Source organism: Bubalus bubalis, chromosome 6 (assembly GCF_019923935.1).
Source record: "Bubalus bubalis isolate 160015118507 breed Murrah chromosome 6, NDDB_SH_1, whole genome shotgun sequence".
Taxonomy (NCBI): Eukaryota; Metazoa; Chordata; class Mammalia; order Artiodactyla; family Bovidae; genus Bubalus; species Bubalus bubalis.
The window spans coordinates 81,678,139-81,698,524 of record NC_059162.1 but is presented as its reverse complement, the minus strand read 5'-3'; the positions used below and the strand labels follow the sequence as shown (position 1 = coordinate 81,698,524).

At 36.3% G+C, this 20,386-nt stretch overlaps 1 protein-coding gene across 2 annotated transcripts in view; it reads left to right on the top strand.

Moving 5' to 3' along the window:
* The window catches only part of EFCAB7 (EF-hand calcium binding domain 7), a 56,396-nt gene that overhangs the window by 15,859 nt on the left and 20,151 nt on the right, over nt 1–20,386 (top strand). The window contains exons 3-8 of one of the 2 annotated variants that reach the window (XM_006048964.4): nt 819–1,030; nt 1,648–1,734; nt 2,281–2,476; nt 2,940–3,061; nt 10,737–10,878; nt 15,008–15,117. In XM_006048964.4, coding sequence (XP_006049026.3) covers nt 819–1,030; nt 1,648–1,734; nt 2,281–2,476; nt 2,940–3,061; nt 10,737–10,878; nt 15,008–15,117 — 869 coding nt within the window. The remainder of the gene's footprint in view (nt 1–818; nt 1,031–1,647; nt 1,735–2,280; nt 2,477–2,939; nt 3,062–10,736; nt 10,879–15,007; nt 15,118–20,386) is intronic. The other variant, XM_006048965.4, reaches the window with a different exon arrangement.

Sequence of the window (20,386 nt, the reverse complement as noted above, 5' to 3'; positions counted from 1 at the left end):
CCTTGGACAGCAAGGAATTCAAACCAGTCAATCCTAAAGGAAATCAACTGTGAATATGCATTGGAAGGACAGATGCTGAAGATGAAGCTCCAGTAGTTTGGCCACCTGATGCGAAGAGCTGACTCATTGGAAGAGACCCTTATGCTGGGAAAGATTGAAGGCAAAAAGAGAAGAGAGTGACAGAAGATGAGATGTTTGGATAGCATCACAAGTTCAATGGACATGAACTTGGGCAAGCTCCAGGAGATAGTGAAGGACAGGGAGGCCTGGTGTGCTGCTGTCCATAGCATCGCGAGGAGTTGGATGAGACTTAGTGACCAAACAACAACGATGAACATTTTAGACATCATGACATTGACAGTAATATTCTCAAACTAATGATTTCCTCATAATTAAGATATTTGTTGAACCATAAAAATAATAAATTATTCATTTTCTTTATTCTTATGTCCTCAAAACAATTAAGTGAATGATTGTTTTTAATCTGTTTTTTTTCTCCAGGTATTCTTATGCGGTAAATCAGATATTATCAATTAATCAAACTATGTAAGTTGGGAATAATGTCAGAATGGGAAGAACCTATTTAATTCTGGCATTAATACATTGAGAATTTGTAGCTTGTATAATAACATATATGTATATTTTCATATTTGGAAGGCATGTATTGATTTCACTAGACTATCAACACCAAAGTTAATATATTGGTATGTGTGTACTTTTATATAACATTATAGTGTATAATGATTTAAAGAAAAAATACACTTAAAATACTAATTCCAGATGTTACTGTAACAAATAATACTTGTTTTATTGGGCAGCTCTTCAGCATGCAGGAAGAAATCCATCCCAAAAGACCATTAATAAGTATTGGACTCCTCAAACTGCCAAACTGAATTTTGATGATTTTTGTATAATTTTAAGAAAGGAAAAACCAACCTCAAAAGCAGAATTGCTAAAATCATTTAAGCAATTAGATGTAAATGATAATGGCTGTATTGTACACACTGATCTTTATAAACTTCTAACAAAGGTAAGATCTGTCAAACAGTTTTATAATATGCCTATTTTGCAAAACAACTTGGAATCTAGCTTTGGCTACCAAAGTCCACATAAGAAAGAACTGTTTCACTGGCAGGTGAAATGAATCACTTATATATTGTTTGTAAAGTACTTAAGGATCCTTCTGTATGAAGTATGCTCTAAAAAGAGAAAGTATAAAATTGAGCCTATGTTGTGCTCCTTTGCAATTCTTTCCTGCCAGAACAATTTGTAAATCAGTGATAAGTTCATATGTGATAAGTAAAAGAGAACTAAAGTATAAATGAGATTCAGAAACCATTCTGTTTCTTGGTACAACATGAGAAAGTATTCTTACTCTAAATTTAATAGTAGTTATTATTGAATCTATGATATATATATTTGAAATTTAGTAAACTGAAATTCAGTTTTTATACACTTTATAAAATTTAATAAAATTGTGAAATTTTATTTTATGTAACAGGTTCATTCTTGCTTGACATTATACTCATTCTGAGATTTTTAATGAAACATATATTCAAACTTACCTACAGAAAAGATTAAAATTTCCATTCTCCCCATACATGACAAAGTAATCGTCATGTTGCTTTAAATACTTTTTTCTTCCAGAAAGGTGAAAAGATGACTCGAGAAGAAGTAAATGCCATAGTAAATTTGGCTGATGTAAATGCAGATGGCAAATTTGACTATATCAAGGTACATAAGCTCATTCTGATGTAAATTTGCTTACTGGATAGAAGAGGTATTTTTAAAGAGGCATATCATTTAAATATTGACAATGATATATATATATGTACTAATTTTACTTGAAATTTAGTCTCTCCAGTCCAATTGTAATCTGATGACTACATTAAAAATAATATTATCAACTTAAAGTACATGCATGTGCATACACACATGAACACACACACTCTTCTCTGAAATATGCCTTTTTGAGAGTGGAAGAATCATAAAAATTATTTAGAACAAATACAAGTCTACACATGTCTTGTAAAAAAAAAAATCACCTCTCTTTGTGTAACATTTTATTTTCATTCAGGGTATGGCCTCCTCATTGAATTATGGCTGCATTTCACTAGGGCACTTGAGGGTGGTCAATCTGATTCAAGAAAATAAAATGAGTAACCTAGTTCAATAGGAAATATATTCCATCTATCAGTCTTGCCTACTAATGTACATTTTCTCCTCCCAAATGTATGATTGAATGTTTTATCCACTGGAATACTTTTTTGTTTCCTGTAGTTTTGTAAATTATATATGGCAACCAATGAACAGTGTCTCAAAACGACTCTAGAAAAATTGGAGGTTGACAGTAAACTGAGGCGTCAACAGTTTGGAAGCCACATGGAAGGGTCCCCTGAAAGGGCCCCATCACCAGTACCAAAAGCATCACCTAAAATCATAAGAAAAGCTGATCAGGAATCATTCTCAAATAAAGGTATTTACTTTTCTGTTAAGAATTAAGGATTGTAGTCAGATAAATTTTTCCTTCTGTCTTAGCTTATCAGTGATAAATGAAAACCCAACTTTTGATAGCTACTGTTTCTGGACTCACTTAACTATAAAAATCTAGTAAAGTAAAATTTTATTATGGAACTAGGCTATGCTTATTATGTTTTATTAAAACTAAATTTTCAGGCCAAAAAATGACATATTTAAATAAAGAATCTTAGTAGGTCATAAATTCTAAATTAAATAAATCTTATTAGTAGATCATAAATTAAAATCATAAAGAGCCATTAAAGCCTTATAAATATAAAGTATTTTGAGTTTATTTCAATAGGAAGAACAAAGAGAATGAAATTAATATATAGTCCTTTCATACTACACTGTGTTTAGAAACAGACTTCTTATTAACAGCTTTTCATAATGTAAGACTAAATAACTATTATTTCTTACAGGTGACACCAGGAATTCTTCACTGGCAACAGCTAGACAGTTCAAAACATCTGTTTCCTTCACAGTTACCATGGGTGCTGATAGCAATCAAAACTCAAAGTTAATTGAGCCACACTCAATAAAGGTATAGTATTTTAAATGAATGGATACAACTTTTTCTGAAAACAAATTTGACATTAAATTTATTAATGACTATTTAATGTTTACAGAGAATAGGTAAAGTTTATGAAGTAATTCTTTGAGGATTTTTGGGGATCGCAGCATTTCTACCTATAAGCCAGTCCTAATAAGTTTAATGATGAATAGGAATATTAAAAGGACTTCAGTTTAAAAATAATGATTCTTCAATTTTTGAACTTGATGAGGAGATTATGCATGTACTTTGCCAAGCAGTTTTTTGGTTTTAACAAATACTTTTAATAGGTGCTTCTTATAAATAAATCATTCATTCAATATCAAGTTCCTTTGAGAGAAAGACAGCAAAGTCACTTTGCTAAGTCAATATTTGTAGAGTGTTAATATTGATCTTCTTCCTTTGTTTTCCCTTTCTAGACTCAACCTTTACTAGTTTTCTTTCAACAGAAAATAATAGCTACAGAAATATAAAACATTAACTGGAAACTGCTAGGATACATTAAAAATGTGTATCTAGGGACCTCTGTAAAAGGGGGGAAAATGGTTATGACCACATACTATAACTGCTGTTAGAAAACTGAACTGATTGTTCTCAAGAGCTACATTTTTGTTTCAAATAACAACTCTGTATTTGTTATTGAACTCTGAAGTCCCTTATATCTTTAAATTGCTAGACAGTGACATTTGTTCTATATTAAAATTTTAAAACATTATCTCAAAGGAATTTTGTTCAGACTGTTTAGGAATCTGTACACCCTAAGCAATTTGATGTGCATGTCCAACATGTTCACACACAATATTTAGTGTTCCAACAATATTATTTTCCACCAATGGAAGCTTTCTGTATTTTGCAACTAAATTAAATGCTAATGAAATCAACTTAGTTAAATATTTGTTGTTTACCTGGTATAATTATATACATAAATATAATTTTAGCCAGTATAAATAAAAATTTATTCTATCCATGTGGCTCTGAGGGTAAAGTATTTAAATATTAATGTGGGTTATATTAGGGCCAACTATTTCTGTGCTTCATGCTGTTATTTATTGGGCCCATACCAATACCATTCCTTTAATTTAGTTCTGCTCAACAAATATTCATTAAAAAGGTAGCAATGCAAACTATTTTTAGTGTAGTGGGCACTGAATAAAAAAATGAAGATTTCTGTCTCATTATTAATAATATACCAAGTTAGTATAGCATAATATTTCATTTATTAATTCATTTATTCAACAAATATTTATTTATGCCTTGCCACACAGCTTGTGAGATCTTAGTTCCCTGATCAGGAATTGAACGCAAGTCCTCAGCTGTGAAAACATGGAGTCTTAACCACTGGACTGCTAGGGAATTCCCAGGACAACAAATATTTATTGAATGACTATTTTGTGCCAAGCATTGTCCTAAGGTGCTGGTTAAAACCTTAGAATGGACAGACCTGTGTTTAAATTTTAGCTTTGTCACTTAATAACTGTGTGACCTTTGATAAGGTGGTCAGCAGCCCTTCTGAATTTTAGTTTCCTTATCTATAAGTTGGAAGTAGTTATATTTAGTGTGTTTTTTAAAGATTTAAACACCTAACATATATAAACCATTTATGACAGTGCCAAGGATATATTAATAGTTTTACTTTAATAAATAATATTGTCGTTATTATTATAAGAAAGTGAAGTCGCTCAGTCATGTCCAACTCTTTGCAACCCCATGGACTGTAGCTTATCAAGCTCCTCCATCCATGAGATTTTCCAGGCAAGAGTACTGGAGTGGGTTGCCATTGCCTTCTCCAGGGGATCTTCCCGATCCAGGGATCAAACCCAGGTCTCCCGCATTGCAGGCAGATGCTTTACGGTCTGAGCCACCAGGGCAGTCCAAAGTGAAGTTGCTCAGTTGCGTCCGACTCTTTGCAACCCCATGGACTATACAGTCCATGGAATTCTCCAGGCCAGAATACTGGAATAACATTACAGATGGATTCTTTACCAGCTGAGCCCAAAAATACTGGAGTGGGTAGCCTATCCCTTCCCCAGTGGATCTTCCTAACCCAGGAATCGAACAGGGGTCTCCTGCATTGCAGGTGGATTCTTTACCAACTGAGCTATCAGGGAAGCCCAGTATTATTATGGAACAAAGAAATTACTGCAGGTCTTAATATGGGAATGACATGATGAAAGATAATTTAAGAAAAGTTATTCTACTATTGTATTATGTATGGAGACTTCAAATTAGGGAGACTGTTGAGAGGGTGATAGAGGACAGCTAGGCCAAGAGTAGTACCTGAACATAGTAAGGAAGGGACAGATCTAATAGACCGATGGTCCCCAACCTTTTTGGCATCAGGGACCCATTTCGTGGAAAACAGTTTTTCCATGGACCGGGCCAGGTGGGGAATGGTTTGGGGATGATTCAAGTGCATTACATTTATTGTGCACTTTATTTCTACTCTTTGGCTATCTCAGGATATTCCACCTTGACCTTTGGGTTAGGATTTGCTCTCCTATGAGAATCTCATGCTGCTGCTGATCTGACAGGAGGCAGAGCTCAGGCAGGAATGCAGGCGATGGGAAGCACTGTAAATACAGATGAAACTTTGCTCCCTCTCCTGCTACTCACCTCTTGCTGTGCAGCCTGGGGGCTGGGGACTCCTGTAATAGACAAGGCCAAAATTAATCTGTAGGCCATAGTGATTGTGTAACAGAAGACTAAATCTTTGCATCTAATGACATCAACAACAAGGAAAGGTATTTAGGTACTAGGAATTAGGTGAGAGGTAGTAGGAGAATTTAATGATTGAATGAAGAAGGCATACTGTCAACTTGTAAATTCTGTGACTTTCATATAAAATCTAATGTCTTTTGGAAATACTTCATAGCTTTCATATTTCTTACCTGACATTTTCTTGTCCTTTTCCTGATCTTGATATTGCCTACTGTTTTGTATTCTCTAATACTTCTTACATGAGCAGAAATGATTTTTTAAAAAATCTGTGATCCTTTTGTTATTCAGCAAAATTTAGTTCTTTGTTTGCATTTTACTTTGAGGTTACTTTTAAATTTTTCTTAAATTTTACATGTTTCTTAAGTTTCACAACAACTCTAAAAAGTACTTGGTTAGGAATATAGTTATTGTATAATTTGTTTTAATTGAGATTGGTAGAAAAAAATTACTAAGAGAATTACTAAATTTTCTTCAAGTACTTTAAATCTATTTTAAACAAGTTTAGTACCTCAATTTTATGTGCAGTGGAGAAGTATGGAATTGGGACAGATAAGAAGGGTCTTTTCAGAAATTAGAAAATTATTGTAATGGGGTACTTATAAGCCAGATTGTAAACCATAAATCCACACAAATGGTAAAAGACTTGAATTATACCCTTCAAGGAAGAGGAAAATATAACCTTTACAGGAACTATACATGTATTACTTTCTGTATGCTATACATAGGTACTGTATCACTGTTCTTTTCTCAGCCCTCAATTCTATCTAAATATTTACTTTAGATTTTATCATGTACAGGGAATGTCAGAAATTTTTCTTTGAGAGAATAGCTTCAGTTGACAGTCATGGCTAAAATTAGAGGAAGTCATGAATTATAAATTCCGGAGATTCAGTATTATATCCAGACCCCTAGTTAGAAATGCCTACATCTATTTTACATATATGTGCCGTGTGCTTGGTCGCTAAGTTGTGTCTGACTCTTTGCGACCCCATGGATTGTAGTCCACCAGGCTTCTCTGTCCATGGGATTCTCCAGGAAAGACTACTGGAGTGGGTTGTCATGCCCTTCTCCAGGGCATCTTCCCAACCCAGGGGTCAACCCAGGTCTCCTGCACTACAGGCAGATTCTTTACCATCTGAGCCACCAGGAAAGCTCATTTTGCATATATATATATATATATATAGAGAGAGAGAGGGTATAATATATGTATAACATGTAAGTTATATATGTATATATATGTAAAACAATAAAAATATAAATATTTTATTCTTGAAATGGTTGTCTAACTTAATTTTTATGAAAGCTCCAGATAATAATTTTCTTATAAAAGTCTCATATTTTCAAAATGTTGATCAATTCAACTTGTTGATTAGGTTGGCAATCCATATCAAATTTTTCCCTTATAAATCATCTGTTTAACCTCTTGTTTTTAAGTATGTACAGTTTATGATTCTTTAATAACAAAAAAAGTTCAACAGCAGTCTGTTTACTTACTTTTCTTAACAGACAGCAAATAGCCTTCTAATAGTGTAATAGAAGGTAATCTTTATAAGAAACAACAGTGATGTTGGTGATGGTGATGATGACATGCAAGTTCCTCTTTGACCAAGTCCATAGCAGATGAAGGGCTTCCCAGGGGGCGCTAGTAGTGAAGAACCTGCCTGCCAATGCAGGAGACATATGAGATGTGGGTTTGATGCCTATTCAGGAAGATCCCCTGGAGGAGAGCTTGGCAACCCACTCCAGTGTTCTTGCCTGGAAAATCCATGGACAGAGGAGCATGGCAGGCTACAGTCCATGGGGTTGCAAAAAATCGGACATGACTAAAGCGACTTAGCGTGCATGCAGACATGGCAGACTGACTGCTTAAATTCTGCCTCACCTAAACCTTTAATAATGCAGAATTATATGTCAAAACAAATTAAATTCTCTACAGTGTTCCAGGAAAAATATAATTTTACTGATAAATTTAAGTTTTTGATAGCTAGAATTTTCAACTTTACTATTTTTAATTTATGCTTTTAAGCATTTCCTTGTACATTGTGAATGGAATAATATTTGTGTATGACAAATGAATTTTTTTCCTTTTATATGAATTTACTTGAATTGGTAGAATATAGCACCACCTTATGCCCTGTGTAAGAATTACAAGCTACTGTTTTATTTCTGCTTTATATTGTCAAAAATTATACATGGAATTTCTTACTCTAGCATGCTAAGATTTTATTTTTTAAACTGAACCTTCCTTCATTTTTCTCATAACACTCAAACTGTCAACTTAATCTATAATCCTTTCAAATTAATTTATTTGAAAGAGCCAGATATTTTGTCAGTACTTTTTTCCTTTTAATTTATAACATTTTAGTATAGGTCCTAGAGAAAAAGCTTTGTGTGATTGAAAGTCTATTTGTTTTAAAGGAAATTTGGGGTTGAATAAGCATTGCGTGTTTAATAACTCTGATAGATTTAAAGAATTTGAATTCTTCCCTTGAAACAAGAGAGATACAAATTCTCCTAATGGTGTTATTTACTATTCAAAATAATATGATTATCATATTGAAGTTTGGTTGATTTATATAGTATGGCATTTTGCTTTCTTCTATTTTATAATAGCTATTGTCTTAGCATTTTCTAGCCTTCTTAACCATGTATTATATTTGATGTCTTTCAAAGAAACTTATAAATACTCTTCTACTTATAGCTTTTCTAAAATTAGAATTTTGGAAAGACTTCTAATAAAAATTTTAACTCATTCCCCAGTCAAATTTTATAATTTTATAAAAACATCTCCTGTCAGCCAGAAATATCATAAGCACATGGAGAAATTCTTTGTCTTTGAGTTTCCCAAATGCCACATTTGTCATCCAGCCAACTTGTCCTCTGTCATCCCCTTCTTCTGCCCTCAATCTTTCCCAGCATCAGGGTCTTTTCCAGTGAGTTGCCTCTTTGTATCAGGTGGCCACAGTATTGGAGCTTCAGATTCGGCATCAGTCCTTCCAATAAATTTTCAGGGTTGATATCCTTTAGGATTTGCTGGTTTGATCTCCTTGCTGTCCAAGGGACTTCTCTAGCATGACACTTTGAATGAAAGTATCAATTCTTCACACTCAGCCTTCTTTATGGCCCAACTCTCACATCCGTACATGGCTACTGGAAAAACCATAGCTCTGGCTATACAGAGCTTTGTCAGCAAAGTAATGTCTCTGCTTTTTAACACACTGTATAGGTTTGTCATACCTTTTGTTCCAAGGAGTAAGCATCTTTTAATATCATGGCTGTAGTCACTGTCCTCAGTGATTTTGGAGTCCAAGAAAATAGTCTGTCACTGTTTCCATTGTTTCCCCATCTATTTGCCATGAAACGATGGGACCAGTGTACCAGGCAAGGTGCATTGCTTTTTAGTTTCATTTAAACATTTTTTTAACCTAGGGATAGGAGGCAGCTATCGGAGAAAGCAATGGTAACCCACTCAGTACTCTTGCCTGGAAAATCCCATGGACGGAGGAGCCTGGTAGGCTGCAGTCCATGGGGTCGCTAAGAGTTGGACACGACTGAGCAACTTCACTTTCCCTTTTCACTTTCACGCATTGGAGAAGGAAATGGCAGCCCACTCCAGTGTTCTTGCCTAGAGAATCCCAGGGACGGCGGAGCCTGGTGGGCTGCCATCTATGGGGTCGCACAGAGTCAGACATGACTGACGCGACTTAGCAGCAGCAGCAGTAGCAGGAGGCAGCTATACCCATAATTCTAACACAATTAAAAATTTTTTAGCTACTAAAATCTGTTTTTTTAGTAAAAAAAACAAATAATTATATTTATACATCAATATATGTATAATTCTGAATAATGCATTATCATACTTAACAATAATTTCATAAATATGAGGTTTTAAATCATTAAAATATTAAATATTAGATTAAAAATCATGGCAGATAGTAAGTGCAGGAAAAAAGAATTTTGAATATAGCTGGTAGTTCAGAGAGAAAGCAAGGCCACCTAGATTCAGATATAGTTTTACAATCAATGAGAATTGTGAGTTAAGCATATCACTTTATTTTTCAGACATTAATCAGTTAAAAGAGAAGTCTCTACTGAGTTGCTTTTTAGATTTCTACCTTTAATATTCTGTAATTCTAAATTAATATCCTTTATCATTCCAGTTGGGTAAATGTAAATACAAGGAGTTTAGTTGAAAGTCTATACATACTCTTACTCATCATTAATAGTTGTACTTTTGACTGAAGCCCGCTTTGAACTTCACTGTGTTATAAAAACTTTGAATTTACTACCCTAAATATATTTTCTTTTTTAAAATTTTTATTTTTTTAGTTGGAGGATAATTCTTTGCAATATTGTGTTGGTTTCTGCCATACATCAGCATGAGTCAACCATAGGTATACATACAGCCCCTCCCTCTTGAATCTCCCTCCCACCTTCCAAGCATCCCATCCTTCTAGAGCTAATTTAGAGAGGTCTTTCTCAAAACTAGTATTTATCAGCATTTTGCTGTAGCTGTGAAGTGAGTTTAGTGTTTTAGTTACCTAGACTTGAAACAAGTATTTTGGTTGTCACATACTTTATCTTCTAAATATAAAATCCTATTGCTTTTTCTCTCAACATATCAGTTTTAACAATCCTTAGTTCTTCATTCTTAGTATGCTCTAAGCACTAACCTCACCCTGATTGATTGCAGCAGCATGTTTATTACTTTGTTTCAGTACTTCTCCAACTCTCATGAACTGTATTTTTCATATTTCTCCTCTGTATTATATCTTTTCCTAATTTTTTGTTATCTAAATACTGCCTCTTAAAGATGTCGCAAATTCCTGGATGGCATTGGCTCTAGTTGACATTTCTTTTTATATCTTCCCTAGGTTTTTCTTCATTGCTCTTCATGCTGAAAACTTGTAAGGAATATTCTTTGAAAAAAATTTTTCCTTTATTCCAGGAGTGGCAAAGTGTACAATCAAAAGGTTGCTTTTTCTTAGAAGAAGATGGTGAAATCATTAGTCATCAGTATAAGATGCAAATCGCTCAGAGATCCCTGGTTTATATAACAATTAAGCCATTAAGCCTGAGTCAAGCTGAAGGCAAGTTTAAATTTTCTATATTTAACAAAAACATCACTTTATTGCCAGCTTTAAAAATACTTACGTATTTGATGGTTCTAGTTAGTGAAGAAAATGGATTTGCCTAAGAAACGTGGTTATGTACTTTTAAAGAAAGTTGTTTATACACTATGTCGTCACATTATGCAAAGTAAGAGACATGTGGTTACATACATTTGAAGAAAGAAAGTCGTTTATACGTTGACTGTGTTGTCATATTATGCAAAGAACAAAATGTTACCTGGTTTCCTCTTGACATAGAATTAACTTTTTATCCACTAATTAATCCTTAGCTTTTTCCATTTATCAATTTTTTAAATGAATATACATTAGAGAACTTCAGTAGGAGCATAATTTGGGACAAATAAGAGCTGCAAGTATTTTTGAATACCGTCAAAGTCCTATGTCATATGACTTAGTCCTTATTTAATAATTTTTGTATCCATGGTAATACTTTTCTGTACACCAATGATAGATAAAAATTAATAATTTCCTAGTGTCTACAGTCGGAGAAGGCAATGGCACCCCACTCCAGTACTCTTGCCTGGGAAATCCCATGGACAGAGGGGCCTGGGAGGCTACAGTCCATGGGGTCGCGAATAGGCGGACACGACTGAGCGACTTCACTTTCACTTTTCACTTTCATGCTCTGGAGAAGGAAATGGCAACCCACTCCAGTGTTCTTGCCTGGAGAATCCCAGGGACAGAGGAGCCTGGTGGGCTGCCGTCTGTGGGTTTGCACAGAGTCGGACTTGACTGACGCGACTTAGCAGCAGCAGCAATGTCTACAGTCGTTATTACATAAATTTTAGTGAAAAATGGCTTGTATGTGCACTTTCCCTAGGTATCCTTTTAATGTTCACTATTCTAAATATCAATCTTTATTTTCCTCTTATTATGTTTACATATAAACATCTACTTACTAGAGGATTCTTCCCCACTTAACATTATTTTTCCCTCCTATAGTAAAGATACTGAAAGTTTTCACTGTGTATCTTATAGGACACTGAGAACATTTGGTAGTTGATACTTTTAGATGATAATTACAATAATAATTTTTCAGATAAATGTATCAAATCTACAAAGTTAATGTAGTTGTTAATTCTCTGTATTGTTATAAATATTTTTCATTCATTTATTTGTCAATTATTTTTTGAGGACCTCATAAACCAAGTATCACTTTAGGTGCTTAAGATACACGACAGTGTGACCTCATGAACTTACATTCTAATAGAGGAAATAGACAATAAATAATAAATATAATAAATAGTAAGTCACATAGTGTGTTAGAAGGTGATAAATGCTGTGGGAAAAACAGAGAGGATAAGGGGCATTGTGAATGCTGAGGGAATATGGGTTGCCATTGAAAGAGTAGTTAGTGTATGCTTCGTTAGAAGTTGACATTTGAGCAAACTTTGAAAGAGGTATATTAATTATCAACTGCTATGTAATACAGAGAAGGCACTGGCACCCCACTCCAGTACTCTTGCCTGGAAAATCCCATGGACGGAGGAGCCTGGTAGGCTGCAGTCCATGGGGTCGCAAAGAGTCAGACACAACTGAGCGACTTCGCTTTCACTTTTCACTTTCCTGCATTGGAGAAGGAAATGGCAACCCACTCCAGTGTTCTTGCCTGGAGAATCCCAGGGACGAGGGAGCCTGGTGGGCTGCCGTCTATGGGGTCGCACAGAGTCGGATACGACTGAAGCGACTTAGCAGCAGCTATGTAATAAACTACCCCCAAAACTCAGTGGCTTAAAATAATTAAACATTTGTTTGCTCATGAGCAGGTCTATTGAACAGTTTTTTGGTCTGAACTGGGCTTGGCTTTTTTCTGTGGAGCTCACCCATACCGCTGTGATCAGCTGCAGGATAGCTGGTGGCTGGCTTTAATTGATCTTGATTGGGCTCTTTTCTTTGTGTGGGCCTCAGCTGAGACAACTTGGTTTTGCCTTGTGTAGTCTCTTATCCTCTCAGAGAGGGTACTGGCGACCCACTCCAGTACTCTTGCCTGGAAAATCCCGTGGACGGAGGAGCCTGATGGGCTGCAGTCCATGGAGTCGCTAAAAGTCAGACACGACTGAGCGACTTCACTTTCACTTTTCACTTTCATGCATTGGAGAAGGCAATGGCAACCCACTCCAGTGTTCTTGCCTGGAGAATCCCAGGGAAGGGGGAGCCTGGTGGGCTGCCATCTATGGGGTCGCACAGAGTCAGACACGACTGACGTGACTTAGCAGCAGTAGCAGCAGTCTCTTATCCTCTAGTAAGTTAGCCTGGACTTGTTCTTATGGTATAACAGGAATCTGAGGGAGGAAGCAGAAGCAGCATAGGCCTGGGCTCAGAACCGGCACATTACTTCTGTTACTCTCTGTTGTTCACAGCAAATCACAAGGCAAGTACAGATTTATAAGGTGGAGAAATAGATTTGATCTCTTGATGAAAGAGCTGCAAAATCACATTGCAAAGGGCTGTGGATGCAGACAGGAGCAGCCATTTTTTGCTGTGTTCCACAGGAAGCAAGGGAGCAAGTTTAGTGGATGTAGGGGTGGCGGAAGGGATGGATGAAGAGTGGAGCAAGGGGCAGGTAGAGGGAATCCTCTGTTCAGAGGCTCTGAGGTGTAGAGTGCACCTGGTGTTAGAACAAGGTGGCTAGAGTGGCTATAATGAAGTAGGGAAGGAGAGAGTGGTAAGAGATGAAGACAAGGGAGAAATAAGGACAAAACCAAGTAGAGTTTTCTTTTTTGCCATAATGTTGTAAAAGTCCATAACTTGGACTTTTACTCTGAAAGAAATAGAAATGAAAAACCCTTAGGAGGCTGCCATCAAGATTTTCTCTTCATCTTTGATTTTCAATAATTTGAATATGTGTCTTGATGTTTTTTGTTTTTCTTGTTGATGCTGTTTTTGAATTTTGGAGAGGTTTATTTTTTAAGTTATTGTTTGTTTGTGTTTATTTTTTTGGTATTTATCCTATTAGAAAGCCCTGAGTTTCTTGCATTTACGTTGGTTATTGTTTTTAGAAAATGTTGAACCTTTGTTTCTTCTGCACTCTCTCTTCCACTTCCATGCCTGACATCTTGTTCTCCTCTGTGCCCCCACAGATCAGTCATGCTTGCATCTCATCCCTCTTTAGAAGGGTCTCTCTTTCCTTGGATTTCAGACTGCATGGTTATCCTGTGACCTCATATCTGATGGGTTTAAGAAATGCTATGTTTTGTAGTTTGTGCATTTTTTTCCTATTGTTAGGGTGGGAGCAGCTTTCTTCCAACTTTCAACTCTATTAGAGGATTTTGAGTAGAGATGGAACATTTTCTGACATTTTAGCAAGAGCAGTCAGGTTGTATATTGAAAATAGATTGAAGGGTACTCAGGAGAAAGCAAAGAATGCTTTTGCTTTGAATGGAGGTGCAAAGGAGATAAGAAGTAGAAGATTCTGGATGTATCTTGAAGGTCAAACCATAGCATTTCCTGAAGCTTGTTTATGACACATGAGGGACGGAAGAAGTTAAAGATGATTCCAGGATTTGGGGGGTTGAGCAACTGGTTTGAGATACTCTTCTCTGTCTCTTACCTGAGATAGAGAAGACTATAGATGGACAGTTTTTTCTTCAGGTGTTTGGACAGTTTTAGACATAGAAATCCAAGTAGAAGTGTCAAATAGGCAGTTGGATGTATGAGTCTAATGTTCCCAGGAAAAGTCTATCAGGGGATATGAATTTTAGAGTTAAAATCATATAGATGATGTCTAACATCTTTTCCTCCTATTGCTCCTTTACAGGTGAGCCAGTACTTGCATCTTGTCACTTCCTGAAAGGGTTGTTTTTCCTTGGATTTCGGTCTACTTGGTTGCGTTGCAACCTTAGCTCTCCAATGAGTTTTAAAAATTTATGATTTTTAGTGGTGTATATATAGAGAATGTTTCTAACAAGATCACTTTGTATAGTTATATGTCTTATTGAAAATGTCTTTTGATGTTTACATATAAAAATGGATGTGAATTTAAAAAAAATAATTCAAAGGGGAAAGAAACCATTAACTTCTTTTTAAAATAGGAAAGATCTAAGTAGTGATTGCTTATTTTAAGATGTTTGGGGTTTTTTGTTTATAGGAAAACCATCCCCTTGGTTGTCAGTTGATACTGCCTTGTATATTCTTAAGGAAAATGAAAGTCAAGCAAATCTACAACTTCTGTATTTTACCGAACTACGAAATAGAGAAGTATACATGTTTATTTTCTAATGTATAGTTAAAAGTATAATATGATCTTAAGTTTGGGGAAAATAATAGTTTTTCTATATATCTTTAACCTTTTCTTCTTCCCTTTCAATTAAGGTAAATACAATTCTTATCATTATTCATATGTTTTTATTAATTGTGAAGGATTTTAATTTGCTGAGATTTAAAAATTGAGGATTTATTGGCAGCCTTGACTTTATAATTTATACGTTGTGTGTGACATTATAATTCACTTTCATCTTTTCTAATACCCTGATGCCCCCCACATGTGAACATTTTTTTTCTTATACTCAATAAAAATGATTGTTGCCAGGGAATTTTTTCCCCTAAATTCAAGCAGTTCAACTTTGAAAAAGTTCCTGTAGATGTTTGTCTTACTTTTAGTACTACTGCAAAAAAGAAAAACTTCATATCCTCAGGCTTTCCTCATATTAGAGGGTCTAAAAATAGATTGATCTGAAGAAATGCTTTCAAATGATTTTGTATGTTGCCCATGGGGTTGTTCTGATCTTTTCTAATTATATATTTACTCAGAGGCCAAATATGTGAGGCAGATACATAAATGTGGCTATTTATTTTATGAGGAATACAAAATACATCTGCTACACAGTAGCATGAATAACACTATTCAAGAGCTTACTGCAATATCATATTTAATCTTTATATAGGCCCAGCGACAGACAAACATTTCCCTGATGGAATGTTATATAAAAGTCTTTATTCTTGGCTTCCTAACAGACAAGAATAGTTATAGGCAAGAAACAAACAAAATGACAAAAGTTAATGTTTTGACTAAACTCGTCTTCAAAACTCACTACATAGTTAAGTTCAAGATAAAAAACATTGTCTAAAACAATGGCTTTCCTACTTTGTTTTGTTTAAAATTACTTTCTTATGATATTGCATATATAAAAATCTTAGTACATAGCAAGCCTATAGTAAAATTTGAATGAGTTTCTATTTACCTCTTTACTGTTTACTCCTCTGTTTATCTGTAATATGTCATATTTACAAAGGATTTGTACTTTTAGTTTCACAGTTATTTTCTTTAAGAAGAGTTTTGTGCCCATGAAAGACTTTCCATTTGCCAACTATGGCAATTCAAGTTTATACGTGGAGACAAGGAGGTTCATCAGAGAACGTATAATTAGGAAACAGCAAGAATTGTTTTTCACACATGGATATCAGTTTACATCTGGCCAATCTAAAAGATTATGATTTCCAAAAGATGAGTTTGGTGAATGTTTAATTTTCAAAATAGCCCTCACTTATATTGGGTTGTTTCTTATAATCCAGCATAGGACATGGTCACTTTAGGATGATTATCATTCCTCTGACTTGTGAGGGCAGAAATAGGGCTGAATCAAGAATTTGGATGAGCAACTTTGTTTTGCATTTGAGGGCTTCCCAAGTGGCTTAGTGGTGAAGAATCTGCCTGCAGTGCAGGAGACACAGATTTGATCCCTGGATCAGAAAGATCCTCTGGAAAAGGAAATGGCAAGCCACTACAGTATTCTTGCCTGGAAAATCCCATGAACAGAGGAGTCTGGTGGGCTACAATCCATGGGGTCACAAAAGAGTTGGATATGACTTAGCCACTAACCAACAATAAATTCTGTGCTGAAGCAGAAATACCTATTTGCTTAGATATGGGCTTCCTCTGTGGCTCAGCTAGTCAAGAATCTGCCTGCAATGTGGGAGATTTGGGTTCATCCCTGTGTTGGGAAGATCCCCTGGCTACCCACTCCAGTATTCTGGCCTGAAGAATTCCATGGACTGTATTGTCCATGGGGTCGCAAAGAGTCAGACACAACTGACTGACTCACTTTTACTTTATACACGACTAGAAAATGCTTCAGTTCTTAGGTTTAATATATTTGACAGAGACAACTAGGTTTTATAGGAAGCCATTGGGCTCCAGAAAGCACCTAGAAGGTACATGCTGCTAAGTTGCTTCAGTTGTGTCCGACTCTGTGCGACCCCATAGACGGCAGCCCACCAGGCTCCTCCGTCCATGGGATTTTCCAGGCAAGAGTGCTGGAGTGGGGTGCCATTGCCTTCTCCATAGAAGGTACGTAGGGATGTCATTTTGCTTTCTTTCATACAACAGGAAAATAAAATGTTTTCCTATACAAATGTCTTGGCACTAATTATAAATATCCTATGATGGAAAAGAATTTGTATAAGGTAGGTTTATCTGGGATTCTACCATCTTGTTTTAGAGTACATATTACATAAATAATAGTAAAATTCCACTGTTTTTGTTCACATTGGATTTTTACAAATATGGCTAATTCATACAAATAGTGAATACTTTTAAACTGTATTAAACTTTTATTTTCTGTCAATGAAATCTGAATTACAAATCATATATTTATATTTGAATCATATTCAGTTCAGTTCAGTCACTCAGTCGTGTCCAACTCTTTGCCACCGTATGGACTGTAGCACGCCAGGCTTCCCAGTCCATCACCAACTCCCGGAGCTTGCTCAAACTCATGTCCATCGAGTTGGTGATGCCGTCCAACCATCTCATCCTCTGTTGTCCCCTTCTCCTCCCACCTTCAATCATTCCCAGCATCAAGGTCTTTTCCAAAAGTTAGTTCTTCGCATCAGGTGGCCAAAGTATTGGAGCTTCAGCTATAGCATCAGTCTTCCAATAAATATTCGGGACTGATTTCCTTCAGGATTGACTGGTTTGATCTCCTTGAAGTCAAAAGCATCTATTCTTCAGCACTCAGCTTTCTTATTAGTCCAACTCTCACATCCACACATGACTACTGGAAAAACCATAGCTTTGACCAGACGGACTTTTGTTGACAAAGTAGTGTCTCTGCTTTTTAATATGCTGTCTAGTTGGTCATAGCTTTTCTTCCAAGGAGCAAGTGTCTTAATTTCATGGCTGCAGTCATCATCTGCAGTGATTTTGGAGCCCCCCCAAATAAAGTCTCTCATTATTTCCCCATCTATTTGCCATGAAGTGATGGGACCGGATACCATGATCTTAAGTTTTCTGATTATTGAGTTTCAAGGCAACTTTTCACTCTCCTCTTTCACTTTCATCAAGAGGCTCTTTAGTTCTTCTTCACTTTCTGCCATAAGGGTGTGTCATCTGCATATCTGAGGTTATTGCTATTTCTCCTGGCAGTCTTGATTCCAGCTTGTACTTTATCCATCCTTGCATTTCAAATAATGTACTCTGCATGTAAGTTAAATAAGCAGGGTGACAATATACAACCTTGACCTACTCCTTTCCCGATTTGGAACCAGTCTGTTGTTCCATGTCAGTTCTAACTGTTGCTTTTTGGCCTGCGTACAGATTTCTCAGGAGGTACGTCAGATGGTCTGGTATTTCTGTCTCTTAAAGAATTTTCCACAGTTTGTTGTGATCCACACAGTCAAAGGCTTTGGTGTAGTCAATAAAGCAGAAGTAGATGCTTTTTTGGAACTCGCTTACTTTTCGATGATCCAACGGATGTTGGCAATTTGATCTCTAGTTCCTCTGCCTTTTCTAAATCCAGCCTGAACATCTGGAAGTTCACAGTTCACGTACTGTTGGAGAATTTTGAGCATTATTTTGCTAGCGTGTGAGATGAGTGCAATTGCATAGTAGTTTGAACATTCTTTGACATTGCTTTTCTTTGGGATTGGAAGGAAAACTTACCTTTTCCAGTCCTCTGGCCCCTGCTGAGTTTTCCACATTTGCTGGCATATTGAGTGCAACACTTTTACAGCATCGTCTTTTAGGATTTGAAGTAGCTCAACTGGAATTCCATCACCTCGACTAGCTTTGTTCGTAGTGATGCTTCCTAAGGCCCACTTGACTTCGCATTCCAGGATGTCTGGCTCTAGGTGAGTGATCACAGCATCGTGGTTATCTGGGTCATGAAGATCTTTTTTGTATAGTTCTTCTGTGTATCCTTGCCACCTCTTGTTAGTATCTTCTGCTTCTGTTCAGTCCATACCATTTCTGTCCTTAATTGTGCCTATCTTTGCATGAAATGTTCCCTTCAGTTCAGTTCAGTCACTCAGTCGTGCTCAGTCATGTCCAACTCTTTGCAACCCCATGGTCTGCAGCGCGCCAGGCCTCGCTGTCCATCACCAACTCCCGGAGTTTACTCAGACTCATTTCCATTGAGTTGATGATGCCATCCAACCATCTCATTCTCTGTCGTCCCCTTCTCCTCCTGCCTTCAGTCTTTCCCAGCATCAGGGTCTTTTCAAATGAGTCAGTTCTTTGCATCAGGTGGCCAAAGTTATTAGAGTTTTAGCTTTGGCATCAGTCCTTCCAATGAATATTCAGGACTTCCTGAATATTCAATGATTTCCTTTAGGATGGTCTGGTTGCATCTTCTTGCTGTCCAAGGGACTCTCAAGAGGCTTCTCCAACACCAAATGTTCCCTTGGTATCTCTAATTTTCTTGAAGAGATCTTTAGTCTTTCCCGTTCTATTGTTTTCCTGTATTTGCATTGATCAGTGAGGAAGGCTTTCTTATCTCCTTATTATTCTTTGGAACTCTGCTTTCAAATGGGTATATCTTTTCTTTTCTTCTTTGCCTTCAGCTTCTCTTCTTTTCTCAGCTATTTGTAAGGCCTCATCAGACAATGATTTTACCTTTTTGGATTTCTTTTTCTTGGGGATGATCTTGATCACTGCCTCCTGTACAATGTCATGAACCTCCGTCCATAGTTCTTCAGGCACTCTGTCTATCAGATCTAATCCCTTGAATCTGTTTGTCACTTCCACTGTATAATCGTAAGAGATTTGATTTAGGTCATGCCAGAATGGTCTAGTGGTTTTCCCTACTTTCTTCAATTTCAGTCTGAATTTGGCAATAAGGAGTTCATGATCTGAGCCATAGTCAGCTCCCAGTCTTGTTTTTGTTGACTGTATAGAGCTTCTCCATCTTTGGCTGCAAAGAATATAATCAATCTGATTTTGATATTGACCATGTGGTGATGTCCATGTGTAGAGTCTTCTCTTGTGTTGTTGGAAGAAGGTGTTCTCTATGACCAGTGCGTTCTCTTGGGAAAACTCTGTTGGCCTTTGACCTGCTTCATTTTGTACCTCAAGGCAAAATTTGCCTGTTACTCCAGGTATCTCTTGAGTTCCTACTTTTGTATTCCAGTCCCCTATAATGAAAAGGATATCTTTTTGGGGTTTTACTTCTAGAAGGTCTTGTAGGTCTTCATAGAACTGTTCAACTTCTTCAGTATTACAGGTCGGAGCATAGACTTGGATTATCGTGAT